The sequence below is a fragment of the Halichoerus grypus genome, chromosome 2, assembly GCF_964656455.1.
Source record: "Halichoerus grypus chromosome 2, mHalGry1.hap1.1, whole genome shotgun sequence".
In the NCBI taxonomy this organism is placed as follows: domain Eukaryota; kingdom Metazoa; phylum Chordata; class Mammalia; order Carnivora; family Phocidae; genus Halichoerus; species Halichoerus grypus.
In genome coordinates, this window is record NC_135713.1 from 151,225,724 (window position 1) to 151,245,445 (window position 19,722).

The 19,722-nt window shown below is 55.5% G+C and overlaps 2 protein-coding genes and 1 long non-coding RNA gene across 7 annotated transcripts in view; 1 reads left to right on the forward strand and 2 right to left on the reverse strand.

Moving 5' to 3' along the window:
- The window catches only part of RABEP1 (rabaptin, RAB GTPase binding effector protein 1), a 204,810-nt gene extending 196,211 nt beyond the window's left edge, over positions 1-8,599 (reverse strand). For both annotated transcript variants that reach the window (XM_036078318.2, XM_036078319.2), the window contains exon 1: positions 8,462-8,599. The gene's annotated coding sequence lies outside the window, so the exon portion shown is untranslated. The remainder of the gene's footprint in view (positions 1-8,461) is intronic.
- Positions 132-12,191, reverse strand: ZFP3 (ZFP3 zinc finger protein). 4 transcript variants are annotated; one of them, XM_078067774.1, is made up of 2 exons: positions 12,073-12,191; positions 132-2,885 (listed from the first exon to the last, which is right to left on the reverse strand). In XM_078067774.1, the coding sequence occupies exons 1-2, from the start codon at positions 12,167-12,169 to the stop codon at positions 1,366-1,368; spliced, it is 1,617 nt and encodes a 538-aa protein (XP_077923900.1). In that variant the 5' UTR covers positions 12,170-12,191; the 3' UTR covers positions 132-1,365. The 4 variants fall into 4 exon arrangements, with proteins under 4 accessions (XP_077923900.1, XP_035934223.2, XP_077923901.1 ...); XM_036078330.2 differs by lacking the exon at positions 12,073-12,191 and adding an exon at positions 8,757-8,808; XM_078067775.1 differs by lacking the exon at positions 12,073-12,191 and adding an exon at positions 8,462-8,594.
- LOC144381171 (uncharacterized) lies at positions 8,755-10,417 on the forward strand. Its single transcript, XR_013445931.1, has 2 exons — positions 8,755-8,871; positions 9,875-10,417. It is a non-coding gene; the product is annotated as an uncharacterized LOC144381171 (long non-coding RNA).
- Positions 12,192-19,722: the final 7,531 nt, after the last annotated feature.

The following is a 19,722-nucleotide window of genomic DNA, read 5'->3' on the forward strand; positions in this document are numbered from 1 at the left end:
ACAGGGCCCGGGAGCTCGGACAAGCCCCCTAACGTCCCCCTCGCTCCTGGTCTTCGACATCAGCGCAGGGACACCCACACCCACCCGGTCGGCCGATGCACAACTCTGTGAATTAAAGATCATTCAACAAACACGGAAAACAGGTGGATTTTATGGTACGCACGTGGTCCCCACTCTAGCCGCTTACAGGGGCCCCACATCAGAGACACGGTGAAAATAAGCACAGAGAGTGTCTGGTGCTGGGCCTGGTACAGCAAACACTCGGGAACACTAGGGGTCAGTAATTGCGTCACAAAGAAGAGATTAAACAACAGAGCACCGAGCACGTGTCACGTTAGATCTAAGAAGTCCACAACCCCGGGGCTGGTCGGACCCTGGAGCTCACGGAGTTCAACCCCCTCCTCTCAGGGCCGCGCACGAGAAGCAGTGCCAGCCTGCTGGGGCCGGCCACCTCCCGGTGCCCCAGACACTCGGACGCGTGGACGCCCGAGGAGAACACACAGCGCTCGAGGGAGGAGGCGAGGGGGCTGCCGGGCTGTGGGCGAGCGAGAGCAGGTGCCACGGCAGAGGGCTCCGGGCTGCGGGGCGAGGCCCAGCGAGGGCCCAGGTGCCTGCTGGCGGTGAGGCCGCACAGTCCCTCTGCTACCTGCTGATGCACGACCCAGCAGGGCGTCCATCCGTCCGTCCGTCTGTCCGTCCGCGCAGCGCCCCCGCGGGGCACAGCTGCCCACGGGCTGCTCTCTGCAAGCCCCCCACCTGGCCCACCAGCCCCTTGGGATGCTCAGGGCCTCGCTTGCCATCCCTGAAGCGGCCTGTCTCCTCCGTCCTGCACCCTCTGCGGGGGGACGAGGAGGCCTCGCGGGAGGGGGTCCCCAAGCTTCCCGGCTTCAGCAATCGTCCAAGGAACCTCGGCAGCACGTCTGCAAGATGTCGAAGCTAAGAGAAGCTCAATCAAGGGTCCTGGTGTAACACTGTGGCCGGGAAGACGGAGTGTGTCCTCCGCCACGACTTCCTAACCTTCCACGAGTCAGCGCTGTCACCCTTGGGAGGTGGTGGGCCACGTGTCTCCACGGTTCCCGAGAACTAACGATCTGGGCTACGTGGCTGGTAGAGACCCCGGAAGTGAGGGGATCCGCTCGGGGAGCGCGGAGGGAGTGCGAAAGGGGACAGAGGAAACACAAAGGCCTGAAACAGCCTTTACGATTTAACTCGGGATCCCGAAACTTCTCCGTGAACCGTTCACAAAAGCACCTCCTCGTTTTTGGCCGCTGCGTTGGAAGTCGGCGGGAGGAGGACGTGTGTCCCCTCGTGGGGTCCGCAGGCCTGGGTGCAGCAGGTCGGGCTGGGGCGCGTCGTCCAGGGCGATCACTCCGCGCAGTGGACGCTCTGGTGCCGGAGGAGGTGGGAGCTCCTGCTGAAGGTCTTCCGGCACTCCTGGCACTCGTAGGGCTTCTCGCCTGTGTGCGTCCTCTGGTGGAGGACAAGCTGGGAATGCTGGCCGAAGGCTTTCTCGCACTCGGTGCACTCGTACGGCTTCTCCCCGACGTGGATCTTCTGGTGGAGAAGCAGCTCCGAGCTGTCCCAGAAGGTTCTTGCACACTCGTTGCACTGGTGAGGCTTCTCCCCCGTGTGGATCCTCTGGTGGACCGTGAGGTGGGAGGTCCGCCTGAAGGCCTTCCCACACTCAAAGCACTCGTAGGGCTTCTCGCCGGTGTGGATCCTCTCGTGCCTCAGAAGCTCCGAGTTCCCCCGGAAGGCCTTCCCACACTCCGCGCACACATAGGGCTTCTCGCCGGTGTGGATCCGAATGTGTCTGATGATCTCCGAGTTCTGGCCAAACGTCTTCCCACACTCGTTGCACTCGTAGGGCTTGTCCCCCGTGTGGATTCTCTGGTGGCGGATCAGCTCCGAGCTCTGGCCGAAGCCCTTCCCGCACTCGTTACACAGGTAGGGCTTCTCTCCGGTGTGGATCTTCTGGTGCCGGATGAGGCCCGAGCTGTGCTTGAAGGCTTTGCCGCACTCGAGGCATTCATGGTACCGCTCCTCCGTGTGGATGCGCTGGTGCTGGATGAGCTGAGAGCTCACCCGGAAGGTCTTCCCACACTCGTTGCACTCATACGGCTTCTCCCCGGTGTGGATCCTCTGGTGCAGAATGAGCGCCGAGTTCTGGCTGAAGGCCTTGCCGCACTCCTCACACTTGTACGGCCGCTCCCCGGTGTGGATCCTGTGATGGTGGATAAGGTGTGAGCTCTGGATGAAGGCCTTGCCGCACTCGCTGCAGGCGAAGGGCTTCTCCCCGGCGTGGATCCTCAGGTGCCTCCGCAGGCTGGAGTTGGTCCCAAACGTCTTCCCGCACTCTTTGCACTCGAAGGGCTTCTCTCCGCTGTGGACCCGCAGATGCTGGATGAGGTGCGAGTTCTGATTAAAGGCCTTCCCGCACTCTGTGCACGTATGAGGCTTCTCCCCCACAGGACTTCTCCGGGCCTTGTGAGACTCTGAGTTCTCCACGGGGTTGTGGCGGGAGGCGGCGCAGGCACGGACGGGCACGGCTGGGGGCTCGGCCGGAGACGTGAGCGGGTGCGGGCCGGGGCTGCATACGCACTCGCTCTCGTCGCTGTCCCCAGACTTCTCGCCCGACGGCGACCTCTTACAGGCGATCAGCCCCGACGCAAGGCCTCTCCCCCGAGGAGACGCCTGCTCCGCGCTCTCGTCCGAGGACGCTCTCGGGTGCCTCTCCACCGCGTCTTCTGCCCAGGCGCCTCCAAACTCCCGGCCCTGGCAAACCACCTTGGGAAGTTTCTCTGACGCTGCCACACGTGGCTCGGCTTCTTCTGAAACTTCTTCCTTGGGGATTGCCTCCGCGCGCTCAGTCCCCATCTCACAATCTGAAATGAGAGAGGGCAGGCGCGTGAAGTGGCTGCAGCGCACGTGACCGACGCGAAAGCTAGGGCGGCTGGAGCGGCCCTGGGGTCTGGTGAGAGGACGGGATGCTGCCCAAGAAAGGGGCCTGGGGGCACGGTGGGCACGCCAAATGGAGAGCGGCCCCTGACTGAGAAGCGCGACACGAATCTTCAGAGGGAGAGATTTCAGGAGAGAAACGCTCACGAAAGCTCCGTAATTCTAGCGGTGAGCTGGCGGGGGACCTGGGCTTGGCAAGGAGAGTGGGAACAGAGGGTCCACCACGGAAAGGCTGGGAGAAGCAGCAAAGACGGCACACTGATCGCAAGAGAGAGGGACCCTCCCTGGTGCAGCCCCGTGGCGCTCACCAGGATACAGGTCGGGGCCGTATCCGCAGGGCTGACCGTCCAGAGGGTCCCACGGCTGGGCCAGAACCAGACCCACAAGAGAAGTCAGTCCTCTTGGCTCCCTTCCATCTGGACGAAGTTGTTCTAGCTTCGTTTCCTCCATGTGGCCGGCGAGCCGTATCCACACCTGCGCTTCCCTCCCCCATGGATGCAAACGCCGCCCGCACCACAGTGATGCTCTGAGCCGGGCTCAGCCTCTAGACTCCCTTCGGTTCCGCGGCCCCATTCCCGCCCTGGGACCACAGCTTCGGCCCACCGCAGCTTTCCTCAGATCTTTACTATGTGAGAGGAAGTTCTTGCTCTGTCTTTTTCAAATACTTCCTGTCGATGCTCATATTTCTCCAAGTAAGTTTATCATTTTGTAAAATGTCCAAACGTATCCTGATGTGTTATATCCGTCACATCTCTGTATGTCTTTCCTCTTAGTGAGCTTTCTGTTTTCTAAGCAGCTATTGTTTTTATACGTAGCTATGTTAACTATTTTTACAGACTGATTTTATAAACGGTCTTTTTATAGAATTTTCTTAATACTTTTCTTAGATCTTAAAGCCTATACTTTTTTAAACTCCTAAAAGGCTGTGGCAGAAGTTTCAGTTGTTACCCGATATCCATCCTTCCACACCTCATCAGCAACAGAATAATGAATTTATTTACTGTAGCAAGGAACCTGGCTAAAGAAGTACATTCCTCAGCTTTCTCTGCGGCTGGGTTTGGCCACATGACCAAACTCTGGCCGGTGAGACAGAAAAATGCAGACAAAGTGTGTGGGATGTCTGGGAAGTCTCCGGAGGGCGAGGAAATGCCTTCACTCTTTTCCATGCTGGGCCTGGGGCGACGGGTGGCTCGCGGTGCCATCTTGGACCGTGAGCACAGCAGCGTCCCCTGCAGACCCCAGGATGGGGCCAGAGCTGGAAGGAACCTGGGTCCCTGGCGACTCCATGGAGCTGCCATCCCAGCCCTGGAAGGCCTGCCTCTGGACTTTTTTTTAAAGATTTTATTTATTTATTTGAGAAAGAGACACGAGCGGGTTGGGGGGGCGCAGAGGGAGAAGCAGACTCCCCGCTGAGCAGGGAGCCTGATGCAGGGGATGCAGGGCTCAATCCCAGGACCCTGAGATCATGACCTGAGCCGAAGGCAGACGCTCAACCGACTGAGCCACCCAGGCGCCCCTGGACTTTTTCATCTAAAAGAGAAATACGCCTTTGCCTTGCTTAAGTCATTGTGGTTTTTTGTATTGTTTTTAGGAAGCCAAACTTAGTCCTAACTGGCACGGTGGCCCTGGGGATTTAGCTATCCCCGTCACAGAAGCAGGGCCGATGCTAGGAGAAGGAGCCTGGCCTCCGTCCAGGGCACTGCAGCCGATCTGAGGAATACGATCCTCGTCCGGTAGAAGTGATCGTTGTGCCAGGTGACTCTCAGGGTGGAAATGGGCAGCGATGGGCCTTTACGGTTTCTAAGCCAAGGAGTGCCACAGTACGTGGCCAGATGAGCGTTTCTGCGGCCACTTTGCAGGCCGGGACACACCAGGGCAAGGGGCGTGAGCTCTGACCAGGGCGACAACAGTAGAGGGAATGAAGAGGCGACAGCTGCAAAAACAGTTCAGGGGTCAAACTCTGTGAGCCTTGGCTAGAGCTGCTGGGACCGGACACGGGGAGAGGAGGAGGGCGGGGTCACGGACGGCGCGCGGACCTCCCCGCGCGGACCTCCCCGTATGCAATCAGATGAGCAGGGGGGCCAGAGGCCGGGGGTACGGGAGCAGCAGCTCGGTCAGGACGCGAGAGGACCCGTCAACTGTGTTTTGTACGAGACAAGTTTCCAGGCATCCATCCAGAGTATCAAGGAATCAGGTAAAATGTCACAGTCTGAAGCTCACGCCGACCAGGACGAGAGACACAGCCCGCACAGGACGCAGCACAGGTGGTAGGAGGACCGTGGGAGAGCTGCCGGACACGGGGCCAGACACCCAGAAAGCCAAGGCTAACGCGTAAGCTCTGCCGCTATCTTGCGGCCTTCCCTCCAGCTCTCCCTGCCTTTCTCCGCCCCGCTCTCCGCCCCAGGAGGCTACGCTCTGTGGCAGACACCCACAGGCCCCCGGCCTCTGGCTCCGGCCATGGGGAGCCCCAGTGGGGGACCAGGAGGAGGGGGACTCAGGCCGGAGTATTTGCTCCCTTGGTTCCTTCCTCCCTTGGTGAGGCTGCCTGGGCTGGCGGAGTCCCTCCACTGAAGGCCGTTACTCCTCTCGGGGAGTCTGTCCGAGCCAGTGGTCTCACGCCTCGGGTCTCCTCAGGCCCGGGCTCAACACCCCGCCCACACCTGGATCGTCAGTAATTAGCCTCTTTGCAAGGAAACCTCCCTCGATTATCCTAATTTGAGCAGGCAGCTTCCTGTCTGGACCCTAATGAGAGGGGTGGGAGGAGGAAGGGAAGCCTGCCGACAAGAGAAGGGATGGTCAGTGACCGAGTCACCGGGGCCACGGCACCCAGAATGACCCAGGGCCCCTGGAAAATGCCTACGGGGACAGTCAGGGGTCACAGGGGGCCCGTGAGAAGTGGAACGGAAGTGGAGCCAGGTGGTGGCAGACGGATGAACAAATCTGCTGCTTCCAAAGAGTCTGGATGAAAGGTCTAAGGATCTTCCCTGACAGGAGCGCCCGCGACATGTTCGTATTAGAAGGCACGGCACTGGCGGCAGAGGAGAGACAGGTTTGGAGGGAAGGAGAGACGCAATCAGTGAGGAAACGAAGACGCTCATGGGCAGGAGGGCCTGGGGCCGCGTGCGCAGGTAAGGGGAGAGTGGTGATGTTGGGTGACCTCCACAGGACGGAGGTCACCAGCACTACCCACCCCCAGACACCTGGAAGGAGCCTGATCTCCTCACAGGATCCCTGAGTCCCGGAATCTCTGGTGCTCCCCTAAAAAAACCTGCAATCTTCAACTCCCCCCCAGCCTGGGCTCTGACCGTCCCACGGAATAAGGGCAGGCCCCCAAAAGCTGGATTTCTCCTTTTCACTGAAATTTTCACAAATTACAAAGGAGTAAGGATCCACAGCGGGGGATTCAGCTACACTCTTCATTCGTGGTGCCGTCGGAGCTGGGAAGTGCAGCCTTAAATAAACGTCTCACTAACGTTCTTTCACACACCAGTCCCACAGCTGGTACTTTTCGCTCCCTGTCTACTCCCCACCCCCTCCGGTCCCCGTCGCACCCGCATCGCTCCTACAGCTTGCCCACCGTCGGCCGCCTCACCAAGTCAGAATTCACAGAACCGCACGGAAACGCACTTGTCCGCGGCACAACAGGGCAAGCGTATCTGCCCCCAACTTCAGCACCTGGTTCAAAATTCAAATCCAGAAAGTCTCCCCCAACGAAACGTGACCTCCTCTGACCCTTCTTCCACTCGCCTTCTGCCAGTGACACGACATGAATGTCACTTGTGGAATAATATTGCTGTGTTCCTTTCCGGCAGCTCCTCACGTGCCAGCCAGAGCGGACATCCACGGGGCTGACTTTCCCAGAGGTGCAGGCTCACGTCAGCCCTCACACTCACGGGGAAACACTCCACCCCTCACAGCCTGGATATGGCGGTGGAAGAATGAAGGCATGAGGGACTTGAGGATGTCAGCCAGGACGCAGTGGAGATGGGAGAGCAGGACAGGAGGCAAATGGAGTGGGGACGGGAGGGAGGCGTGGGGCGCGACCAGATGGAGGTTACGGAGAGGGCGGGGAGTGTGGTGAGCACACGGAATCTCGGGGCAGGGATCCCGGAACGTGGCCCCAAGGTTTCATTGTGAAATGCCAAAATTCATAATACACTCAAAATATCCTTTGCAACTATTCAAATTTATGATGAAACATTTTGGAAGTCGACTGACGCGTAGGTATGGGGATACAAAGCTTCTCAAACCATTTTACGGAGCATTTGAGCAAAGAAGTGGGCTCTGCAGGATCTGAGCTCCCCTAAGAGCTCCAGGAGCGAGCCCCAGCTGAGCTAACCCAGACAGCAAGACCACCTCCCTTGCAAGTGACTGTTGAGAACAGCAGGGACTGGTCCAGGAATGGACATACGCCTTCATCTGGGTCAGTGATACTCTGAGCAAGTTCGCTGGGAGCCTCCAGGAATAGTTCCTACCATCCTGACAGAAGCAGCGGAACAGACTTTTATGGCGTTGCCGTTTCTCCACCAGCTCGTGGACGACATCAGGGAGAGCTAATAAAAATCGAGGGACCGTGGGGCCCCAAGACTCAGTCCCGAAACACTTTCTGCCTGACTTCCAATTATGAGAGCTTGCACACTTGCACAGTTTTAAGCCAGCTTGAGCTGTATCATGTTACTTCCAGACACAAAAGCATCTTAACGGATATCCTTTTCCGTAACTTGTGAAAGGCCAGATCCTATCAAATACTCAGTATCCTGTACGAGTACAAGGATCTCCTTCTCCCCAGGGTGTTCACTCACACGCAGGGAGGAGGCTCTCTCCTGGTGCTCTGAACCGCGCTTCACTCCCCTCTGCTTCTGTCCTCCAGTTACCATCATGCGGCTTCCTGTTCACCGTCCCCACAACGCCTACAGAATACAAACTTCTCAAGGTGGCTCACGGTGCCCTCCCGGCCAGGCCCCTGCCCATCTCCCGGCCCACGCTGTCCACTGAGCGCTGGAAGCTGCAGTCATGCCCAGGGAGGGTCCCGCGGTCCAAACCTGGCTACTCTTCCCAGCGTCTTGGCCTTCGGAACAGGTTAGCCCCACTTCCCGGACTACCGCCGCCCAGTCCGTGCGCTTCGCAAACATCCAGGGGACCGCGCTCAGGCGCACAAAGCCCTCTGCTCTTCCTTCCCTGCCCCGAGGCCCCTCATCTCCTGGCAGGCGCCCCAGGGTACCGGCCGTGCACCCGGTGCTCCCCCCACCCCCCGGGGCCTAGCACATTCCGGCACCTGATGAACACCGGTTACGTGGATCCGTCCCAATACCTTCTCTACACCACGAGTCTACGGTACCCCCGAGGACCAACCGGATATTTCATTTGTCTTCGGACCCGAGGAGCCGAGACCGGCGCCCGGCACGCCGCGGACGCAAACCGGGAGGCCTGCTCGTGTCAAGCGCCGGCTCCCTGCTCGCCCCGGGCCTCCCCGCCGTTCGCCCCGCCAGGACGGCTCCATTACCTCCGCGCTCAGGGCGGGCTCCCGTCCGTAACCCGCCCCCCCGCGGCCAGTGTCCGGGGCGCCGAGCCGGGGTGGGGCGGTGACCCCGCCCGCCGGGGCTGGGGTGTCGGGAGGCCAGGGGCGCGCCCCGCGCGGGGACGACCCTCCCGGGGCAGGTGGGGAAACGGAGGCGGGGTCGGGGGCGCAGGAAGTCCAAGGTCACACAGCCGCTCGGCGCGTCCGCTCGGCCCGCGGGCCGCAGCAGCCTCGGAGCCCGGCCCCCGCCCCGCCGTGCCGCGCCGGGGGGACGTCTCACCGCGGCCGCTCGCTCCCCGCCGCCGAGCTCTCGGTCTCCCGGGCGGCGGCGGCCGCCGCTTCCACTTCCGGCGCGCTCGGCCAATCAGCGCGCGCCGCCCCCGGCGGAGGAACAGGTGGGCTGCCCGCCCGCGCCCCCTCGCCGCCCTGACCCCGCTCGCCCCGGCCGGGCCCGCCCCCCGCCGCGCCCCTCCGCGTGCCTCCCGCGCCCCGCGCCCCCCGCCGCCCCCCGCGGGGCCCGCCCCCGGAGACGCCCCCCCGGCGCCCGGCGGCGCCCGCGTCCCCCCGCGGAATCACCGACGAGCCGGGTCCTCCGGCCGGCCTAGAACGGCCCCGGGGACGCACTTCCGCCGCGGGGTCGGCCGCTCTGCGCGCCGCTGTCGCTGCCCCGCGTCCACCTGCGCCCGAGCGGGCGGCGCCCTCCCGGCTTCGGCGCCCGGTCCCCGCGGCCCTCAGCCCGTCAGCCCCCTTCCCGGAGCGCCTGGGGCCTGGCGGGCGCGGACGTCTGCATCCCGGGAGCGGGAGCGGGGGTGCAGGGAGTCGGCTCGGAGGTCCGGAGGGGGGCTTGCTCGCGGGAGCGCGCCGGGGGACAGTGCGGGGCAGCGGCTCCGGCGGCCGTGTGACCTCCTGCGCGGGCGCGGCCCGGCTCGCCCCGGCCCTGGGCCCTCTGCCCGTTAGCGCCGGTGCCCGTGCTCTGGTCCGCTCGCTGTTCGGGTCTCAGTGCCCGGGTCACGTCGCAGGGGGGCTCCCTCCCGCCCAGCGCAGCCCCAGCCGGCAGCACTCCTCCCAGATACCGGTTCTCGGGGATGGGCTGTGACTGGCCCGGTTCGGGGCTGGTGCTCTGCATCCGTGTGCTCGTGGGGGTAGGAGGATCAGCCCGGCCGGGGCTGCCTGTCCGCGCAGCTGCGGGCCGGCCCCGGGGTTTGCCCCGCGCCGTCCTGGGCCCTCGGGAGGAGCGACCACTCTCGGAGGAGGCTGCTGCGTTTGCATCCAGAACACGCCCTGGCAGAAAGGAGAGCTCTCTCTTGAGTTGCTCCTTGGAATTAGGCCCAAGACTCTAGGGTCCCGCTTCTGCCACCCGCACCAATCCCCGTAACCCCTTTGCCCTCCCATCTGCAGCTGCCCGAGAAGTGTGTGACCCCTGGCCGGAACGTCCGTCTTCCTTGCCTAGCTGCTAACAGCTAGTGGGGAAGATACTTTTCAAGAAGAGCCCCAAGATGTCTGTGTCGTTTCTCCTTCCCAGAGGCCTTTCACTGCTGCCCAGAAATCAGGTTCTGTTTCCTAGTCGCTCTCCCATTTCCCACGACAGCGACTGCAACGTTCTTCATCCTGCTCAACCCATGATCCACCATCACAGTCACTGCGGCAACAGTCCTCCCAAGGAAAGATGCCCACACTACGAGGGTACTCTGCCTCAGAACCAAAGGTTGGGAGACATTTGGCTCCCCTGACTTTCATCCAGGTCGCCTGCATTAATGGGCATCTGCCTCCAGAACCCAGATGAGTGGGGCGCCTCGGTGGCTCTGTTGGTTAAGTGCCTGCCTTCGGCTTGGGGCATGATCCCAGGGTGCTCAGCGGGGAGCCCGCTTCTCCCTCTGCAGCTCCCCCTGCTCATACTCTCTCTCTCTCTGTCAAATAAATAAATAAAATCTTTAAAAAGAACCCAGATGAGTGATGCTCAACCATGGCTGCACATTGGAATTGGGGGGGTGGATTTTAAAACTACTGATGTCTGGTGCCACCCACACAGATTCTGTTGAAACTAATCTGAGACAGGGTCTGGGCGTTTTGTGTGCGCGCGTACACACACACACACACACACACAGACTTTGTGGTGATGTTTAGCTTTCCAGGTGATTCGAACATGCAGCCAACAAAGTTGAAAACCAGCAACCCAGGTCAATGACTCTCAAAGTGTGGTCCGAATTGGCAGCATCAGCATTTCCTGGGAGCTTGTTAGAAATGCAAATCCTCGGGCCCCATTCACACATCTTCTGCATCAGAAACTCTGGGGTTAGGGTTTAGCAATCTGCTTTAACAGGCCCTTCAGGGGGTCTGATGCCCACTAACGTTTCCCTGTCACTGGTCCAGATGTCGGCTGCGCTTCCTTCAATCAGCCCTCACACGTGGGTTGGACAGAAAAAAGGATAAGTTGCATCTTCCTGGCTTCGCCCCGGCCCACCATCTGCTTTGTTATACTAGCCAATTCAGGGGCCATCTGGAGCAACGGAAATTCACTGAGGGAAGGAGACCAAGGCAAATGGCCCGCAAATACCATCCCCATTTCCAGTGTGTATGAGGATGTATACGGCTGGGTAGGACTGGTGTTTCATGGTCTCCCAACAGGCTTAGGACTTGCACTGAAATTTTTTATAGATGAGGGGGAGCAGTTTCGCTCCTCTTGAAAAAATGGCAGGTAGGAACCTTGGCCACCCTCTTGAATTCACTCAGGGACAGATACGTGGAAAATAAAAGACGCGCCGGTCGGTCGTGTTCACCCGCGTCCCCTTCTATCCGTGGAGAATGTGAGGAGAGCTCCCAGCACTGGCCACATCCCTTTCTTATACTTTAAAATCACATCATCTCAAATTAAGCTTACTACTCTGTTTTGGACTTAGTGCGGATCATGATTAGTTGTCTGCGGACTGCACTCCAAGCTATCAACAAACTATTAGTAACAGCACTGGACGTCCGCTCACACTTCAACAGCGCTGGGAATATGAGCCATTGTTAAGATTCTAGAAATATACGACTGCAAGCACCTACCTTGCAAACCCTCGGGTCCCTCAAAACCCCTTCCCCCACAGACATGTAAGCCCAGCCAGGACAGGCTCTAACACGAGACACTGGCTTGGATGACCTCTCTCCCTGGAAACCTCTCTACTTCCCACCTCCCTACATCCTTGTCTTATGTGACCTGTCACCTCCCTCCTCAAGCCTGCCTTCCTACCCTTCTTTCAACCAGGCCAACCTCATGGTATATCGGGGACACCCAAAGTCTCACCCAGCACAGCACAGATGTATCTTGGCACAAACAATTCCACTGTTTCCTAGGAACATGCCTTTCCCCCGTATAGACGGTGCTCCTTGAGAGCCCGGACTGCATTCACGTCCCCAAGAGACGCTGGCCATGCCCAGCCCATGTTCAGTAGAAACCGGCTGAGCTAAAACATTCATGTCTCACCTCCATTCACTGAGTCTTCCGTGCTCCCTTCCCACCTCCAGCTAGGAAGAGGCAAGCAATAGACCCAGCCCTTATCCCCAGGGAGCCCCGAGCAGCCAATCCCGAGCCTGACCCAGCAGAGTCACTTCCTCACCGTGCCCAGGATAGCGGATCCTTCTCAGGCAAGTGCTCTGTGCCTGAGAGGTGCTCGGCGGTCCTGTGAGGGCCACACCTCTCTCGGGTGAAAGCATGGCCCCTTTCACGTGGGGTAAAATGCAGCAGCGTCAGGGAGGTTCAGCCTCCATGCTTGGTGCCGGGTGGAGACCAGCAGAGGGTAGAGGGGCCCGTGCTGGGCTTCAGGAAGGTGGGCGGGGAGCGGTGGGAGGGGTGCCTGGCACGGGACGTGGGGGGGGGGATGCACAGGGGAGCAAGTGATCAGAAGGCAAGGCAAAAGGAAGCTGCACCCCAGCATATAAAGCTCCCCCCCAGGGCTCTGCAGTCGTCACAAGCGCACTTAGCCCCAGGGCTGAGACACCAGTGAGCCGTGACACGCCCCCGCCCACCGGCCCGGCTCTGCATCTGGCCCCCTCATCACAACGTCTGGGCACCGCTGTGAGTCTGAATTCGCATGTGAGGAGAGGAGATTGGCCATCCCAGTGCCAGGCGGTCCTCCCTGGGTATCTCTGAGGCTCTTTTCCAAGAAAATATCAGGAGAGGAGAGTTAAGTCCCAGGACCTACCCCCACGGAAGGGCCACGTCCGCTCCCAATGTGGCTGGAGAGCCAGGCGACTGCCGGAATGCACCTAATTCTACTTTCGGGGTGCCGTTTTCCCAGCCCAAGACGCGGCCCATCAAGAAATCTTGGATGGGGGCGCCCGGCCAGCTCCGTCAGTGGAGCGCGACTCTTGATCTCGGGGTCATGAGTTCGAGCCCCACGTGGGGCGCAGGGATTACTTACAATGTTGTTGTTTTTTTTTTTATTAAATCTTGGGTGAACTATTCCTTCTTCCAAAAAGCACCCCCTCCCTGTGATGCCAACTTTCTCCTCAGGCTGACGCGATCCATTTGCCAACTCCCACGCTGTTTGCTCGCTCTCCAAACCGTGTTCTCCCTGACACCACACACCTGCCCACAATACTGTCCTCGTCCCCGCCGCCACTGAAATCCCTCTCGAATAAAAGGGTCCCTTTGTTTCCGAGGCTTCATTTTGTTGCCGACACCCACAGACTCTCTCTCTAGACTCATCCTGGGCTCCTGGCCCTCCCTCCCCTGCAGTGAGTCATCCACGTGATCCTTCACCGCACCACGATGTTAATGCCACATGAGAAATCACGACACGTAGGTCTTACCCAGGCGGGCAAAATACAGGCTTCGAGGCATGGTTTAAAAGAACAAAAACAACAAATCCGATCTGTACAAATATCTCACAGAGTTTACGAAGCCCTGGACTGGCCACGGTAAGAGTGTCCCGAAGCTTACGTAGGCTGTCTACAACAGGTGTAGACAAGGCTTTCCCAGATGAGGGGGCCCAAAGGATTCGGGGACTTGTCCGAGTGTAATGAGGTCAGACGCAGCGAGGCCAGGACGAACACCCACACCTTCAGACTCCTCCGCAGGCTCTTCTCACTCCGACCTGACCGCCTCCCCGAAGTCCCACGGGACACGCGGTCTGCCTCCACCCCTTACAGGGGCCCCGAAGTGTGCCCTGTTTTGCCCCTCTTTCGCCCATTAGCCCCCTCCAGAGAGGACATTTCAAATCTGGCATTCACAAAATCCTCCCTCCCCTGACATGTGTAAAGCATCTCCCATCGACCAAAATAAAACCCTACACAACACTGGAGTCTGGGTTACCTGTCTGGCTACTCTACTTCAACGTCCGACTCAAAAGAAAGCACCCACCAAGCCCTCTCCGATTGCCCCCTTCTCGCTCTGACGCCCATCCGCTGCCCTTCCTGACCCTGGGCGGTCCGGGCTCATTCGACCCAGCGAAGCTTGTGTTCTCTCGTGAGAACATTTTCAAGACCCAAAGGGTTTTGCCCAAAGCCAGGTATCGGCTTCAAAGGGGAAACTGTTCTGAGTTCTCCTGATTGAGGTTGAGAACCACCGGTTAGACGACGGAGGAGCCCCCTGGGATGGGGCACAGTGGCTTTTCTGGAGTTTGGCGGCTCCAGACAGGTGTAGACCCCTGAGTGAAAGTGGCCTTATGCCAGGAAAGAGGAGGCCAGGGCTCGCTCCTGCTGGGGAGAACCTAAGTTTAAGCATCACAGGACCTGGATTCTCGTCCTGGCTCAGTTACAATTTCTGGGGCTCTTAATGAGGTTACTTAATCTCCTAGTTCTGTTACCTGCAAACAGGAACCATCGGGCACGCCGCCCCTGCCCATGGTCGTCCTGATGTGAAAACCACCAAGCTCAGAGCTGTCAGCTCCAGGCATGAAATGAGTTTCTGAGGATGTCCGGTACTTTAAGACAATTTCCCCAATAGGAATAAAGACAAAGTGGGCTGATGTCACCACAGCTCATAAACATACAAACGATGAATGTATTTTGCTTTAACGCTGTGTGTATTATCTCTACCAGTTCATAGGCTATTCTCTCCTAAATTAATAGGACCAAGTGGCACTGTAGTTATGGGAAATTTTTCATGAGATTACATCTTACTTTTTATGTTTTTAATTTTATTTTATTATGTTATGTTAATCACCATACATCATTAGTTTTTTATTACATCTTACTTTTTAAAAAAATATTTTATTTATTTATTTGAGAGAGGGAGAGACAGAGAGAGCACAGCAGGGGGAGAGCAGAGAGAGAGGGAGAAGCAGGCTCCCCGCTGAGCAGGGAGCCCGACGTGGGGCTCGACCCCAGGACCCTGAGATCACGACCCGAGCCGAAGGCAGACGCTTCACCGACTGAGCCACCAAGGCGTCCCTTACTTTTGTTTTGAAGTAAGATTTCTACATGCATTTTTAATGCTAATATTAGCACCATTACTTAATAAATATAAGGGTAATATTATAGAAACATTAAGAAAACATTATAAAAACACTTGGGATGACTGGGTGGCTCAGTTGGTCAAGTCCCGCGTCGGGCTCCTTGCTCAGCAGGGAGTCAGCTTCTCCCCCTCCCCCTGCTGCTCCCCCTGCTTGTGCTCTCTCTCCCTCTCCTCTCTGTCAAATAAATAAATAAAATCTTTAAAAAAAAAAGAAAAGAAAACATTATAAAAAAACTTAAAATTATCAGAGTACATTTTTGCCATCTTTGTAATTATTTATTTACTTTAAGTAAGATTTTATTTTATTTTATTTTATTTTATTTTAAGTAATCTCTACACCCAACGTGAGGCTGAAATTCATGATCCCGAGATCAAGAGCCCCATGCTCTTCCGGATGAGCCAGACACGTGCTCCTAAGTAAGCTTTTAATTTTAGAACGGTTTTGAATTCATAGAAAAGTTACAAAGGCAATACAGAGAGTCCCATATCCCATATCCCCACATCCAATTTCCCCCACCAGCATCTGACATAAGTCTGATACATTTGTTACGATTACTGAACTAATCATACGCTGCTATTAACTAAAGTCCATAACTCATTCAGATCTCCCTGGTCTTCACTAATGTCCTTTTCTTACCCCAGAATCCCATCCAGGCACCACGTTACATTTGGTAGTCATGTCTCTTTGGCTCTCTTGTCGGTGACATAACCGTACATTTAAAAATAACAGCACAATCCACAACATCACCACAGGGGGTGCAGAAGCAAATCAAAACAACCCCCAAGTTCACATGAGACTCACACAAGACGCCAGCATGTTTAACCAGCTAACCGGGCGTTAGTGTGAACGACGCACCATTTCCTTCTCCAGCTTTCAGACTGCAAATCCCCAGGTGATTCTGATGCATCCGGGCACCGCTAAATCTAAAAGTCACCTCAACCCTGGGGAAAAAGGCTGTCAATTCAAATTCAGTACTCACAGCACACAGCCAGAGAGGATATTGAAATTCACACTTGAGAGAATTAATGATGGATATTTCAGTAAACATGTGCCAAGACACAGGAGTAGACAGACATCCTTAAACCTCCATGCAGAGGTGCTCCTAGTTACATTTTTTAATTAGTTATTGAGGGGCGCCTGGGTGGCTAAGTCGGTTAAGCATCTGCCTTCAGCTCAGGTCATGATCCCATGCTCTCTCTCTTAAATAAATAAAAGTCTTTAAAAAAAAAAAAAAGAAAAATTTAAAAAATCTTTAAAAAAATAAATTAGTTATTGAGACCTAAAGTACATTTATTACACTTGCAATATTGTTATGAATATTGGATAAGTTCTAATAACCCACAAAAATGTATTTATCCAATAACACAAGTTGAGATAGCATACCCTTGAGACGAGCAATATAAAACAATGTTGTATCAAAAGTAGTCATAAAACAAAACAAAGGGATGGGAGAAGGTATTTGCAAATGACAGATTAATAAGGGGTTACTATCCAAAATATATAAAGAACGGATACAACTCAATGCCAAAAAAGTAAATAATCCAATTAAAAATGGGCAGAAGACAGGAAGAGACATTTCTCCAAAGAACACATCCAGATGGCCAACAGACACATGAAAAGATGCTTAACATCACTTCACCATCAGGGAAGTGCAAATCAAAACCACAATGAGATATTACCTCCCACCTGCCAGAATGGCTAAAATCAAAAACAGAAGAAATAGCAGGTGTTGGTGAGGATGTGGAGAAAGGGGAACCTCGTGCACTGTTGGTGAGAATGCAAACTGGTGCAGCCACTGTGGAAACAGTATGGAGGTTCCCCCAAAAATTAAAAATAGAACTACCCCATGATCCAATAATTCCACTGCTGGGTATTTACCCAAAGAATACAAAACAGTAATTTGAAAAAGTATATGCACCCCTGTGCTTACAGCAACAGTAATTACCATAGCCAAACTGTGGAAGCAGAAGTGTTCATCCACTGATGAATGGATAAAGAGGAGGTGGTATATAGATAATGGAATACTATTTGGCCATGAAAAAGAATGAAATCTTGCCATTTGCAACAACATTCATGGAGCTGAGTATAATGCTAAATGAGATAAGTCAATCAGAGACAAATAGCCATGTGATTTCGCTCATATGTGGAATTTAAGAAACAAAACAAATGAGCAAAGAAAAAAAAGAGATTAAAAAAAAAGACTCTTAAATACAGAGAACACACTGATACCCTCCAGAAAGGAGGTGGGTGGGGGATGAAGAGTCCACATATCCTGATGAGCACTGAGGAATGTACAGAATTGTTAAATAACTACATTGTACACCTGAAACTAAGACAACATTGTATGTTAATTATACTGGGATTTATAAATAAATAAAGCAAAGGGAATATAAATAAGAAATATTTATTTGGAGTGCTGACGTTGTGTAAATAGAATGAAAATAAAAGAGAACGAGGGGCAGGCGGAGTTACTGAGATAACTACAGGAATTCTATTTTTTTTTTTTAAGATTTTATTTATTTGACAGAGAGAGACACAGCGAGAGAAGGAACACAAGCAAGGGGAGCAGGAGAGGGAGAAGCAGGCTTCCCACGGAGCAGGGAGCCCGATGCGGGGCTCGATCCCAGGACCCTGAGATCATGACCTGAGCCGAAGGCAGACGCTTAACCGACTGAGCCACCCAGGCGCCCCTACAGGAATTCTGTTAAGAGACCTTATGCATGGGGCGGCCTTTTCTCTAAGCAAACTCATCCCTGGTGTCTCTTCTCCTAAGGACACTAGTCCTATGAGATCAGGCCCCACCCTTATGACCTCCCTTAACCTTAATTAACCTCCTTAAAGGCCCTATCACCTAATACAGTCCCCCTGGAGGTTAGGACTTGAACAGGTGAATCTGGGTGAGACACAATTCAGTCCATAACACCATGCCTCTCTCCAGGTCAATTAAATGTACTTTTTAAAAGATTTTATTTATTTATTAGAGAGAGAGAGAGAGCATGAACAGGGGGAGCGGCAGAGGGAGAGGGAAAGCAGACCCCTGCTGAGCAGGGAGCCCGACGCGGGGCTCGATCCCAGGACTCTGGAATCATGACCTGAGCTGAAGGCAGACGCTTCACCGACTGAGCCACCCAGACGCCCCCCTTTTTTTGTAAGAGATCAATTAAATTTAAATTGGGGGAGGGGGAGAGCTAAGCACTGACACTTGAAAGGAGCTTTCCAGGGTTGAGGACCACAGGCTTCAGAGACAGCCCTGCACTCCAGCTGGGGCAGGAGATGTCCCTGCACCAGGACGAAGACACAGTGTCCCCCGCGGGCGTCAGGGGGCGCCACGAGCCTGTGAACCAGAGCCCACATGTGGCCGGGAAAGATGAGAAGGAAGGAAAAAGTTGAGTCTCAGAGCATTTGTCAACCTGGTTTGCGTAAGGGGGTGCCTATGTCAGCCCCTGTGGGTCCTTATGTCCCTGAACCCATCACGTTCAATACACAGACCAAACGCCCCATCTAGGCTTTTCCTAATTATTTCTGTATCAAGGGACACGTTAAAGCATGTACGCTGTACGTGATAGCAGTATGTAAATGTGCTGCTTGTTACTAAAAATGTCATAACCCGGGACGCCTGGGTGGCTCAGTCGTTAAGCGTCTGCCTTCGGCTCAGGTCATGATCTCAGGGTCCTGGGATCAAGCCCCACGTCGGGCTCCCTGCTCAGCGGGGAGCCTGCTTCTCCCTCGGCCTCTGTCCCTTCCCCCTGCTTGTGTTCCCTCTCTCTCTCAAATAAACAAATAAGTAAAAATCTTTGTAAAAGAATAAATGAATAAAATAAAAATGTCATAACCAACATCCCAAACCAGACAAGCCGCTTGCATTGGCAAATACAGCAGCGAAACCTGGTCCTCGGTGCAGACAGAAACGAGAACAGTGTGGGGAACTCTCAGGACATCACCGGCCCTCTTGGAATCCCAGAGGCGTCGCTGGGCCCACGGCTGTGGCCAGGGGGCTAAGCCTGGGCCTGGAGCTGGTGGGAAGTCTCGCCAAGAGCCTGATGCAGCTACCTTCCCCCGTCCCGGGCCTGAACGTCCGTTTTGACGACTGGACCTCCACCTGGTCCCCGAAGGCTGGGGCTGCAGCCTGGGGATGGCCGAGTGGGGGGCCAGGAGCAGCCTGGTTCCCCAGGGGGTGCCATGGAAACCCTGAATTGTTCTACTTCTGTCCCTTCACGTGCGAGAAAAATAAACCCGGTTCTTTAAAAACAAAACTGGGGTTCTTCTTATATGGGGTACCAGTTGGATTTACCGAGACTTCCTGGCATGCCAATAAGGAGTTTGGGAGAATACAGGACACCTATGTGTTTAGGACTAATGTCTGCCTCCAGGAAAAGGGATACTTTGAGAGTTAAGACGGGGGTAGATGGCTTCCTCCAAACCAGCCAACAACAAACAGCAAGGCCCTTTGCCTCGTCTCTGGTCCAGAGACCATGATTCACATAAGAAATGTACAGACCAGCGATGCCTGGGGGGCTCAGTCAGTGAAGTGGCTGCCTTCGGCTCAGGTCATGATCTCGGGGTCCTGGGATCAAGCCCCACGTCTGGGCTCCCTGCTCAGTGAGAAACCAGCTTCTCCCTCTCCCTCTGCTCTTGCCCCCTGCTTGTTCTCTCTCACTCTCTGACAAATACATAAATAAAATAAAATACACTACCAAAAAGAAAGAAAGAAAGAAATGTACTAACCAAGGAGGCACCCACAAGGATCAGTGAACAGCTTTGCATCACAAAATAAATACAACCATACATTCGAATTGCTCGAGTTTCTAT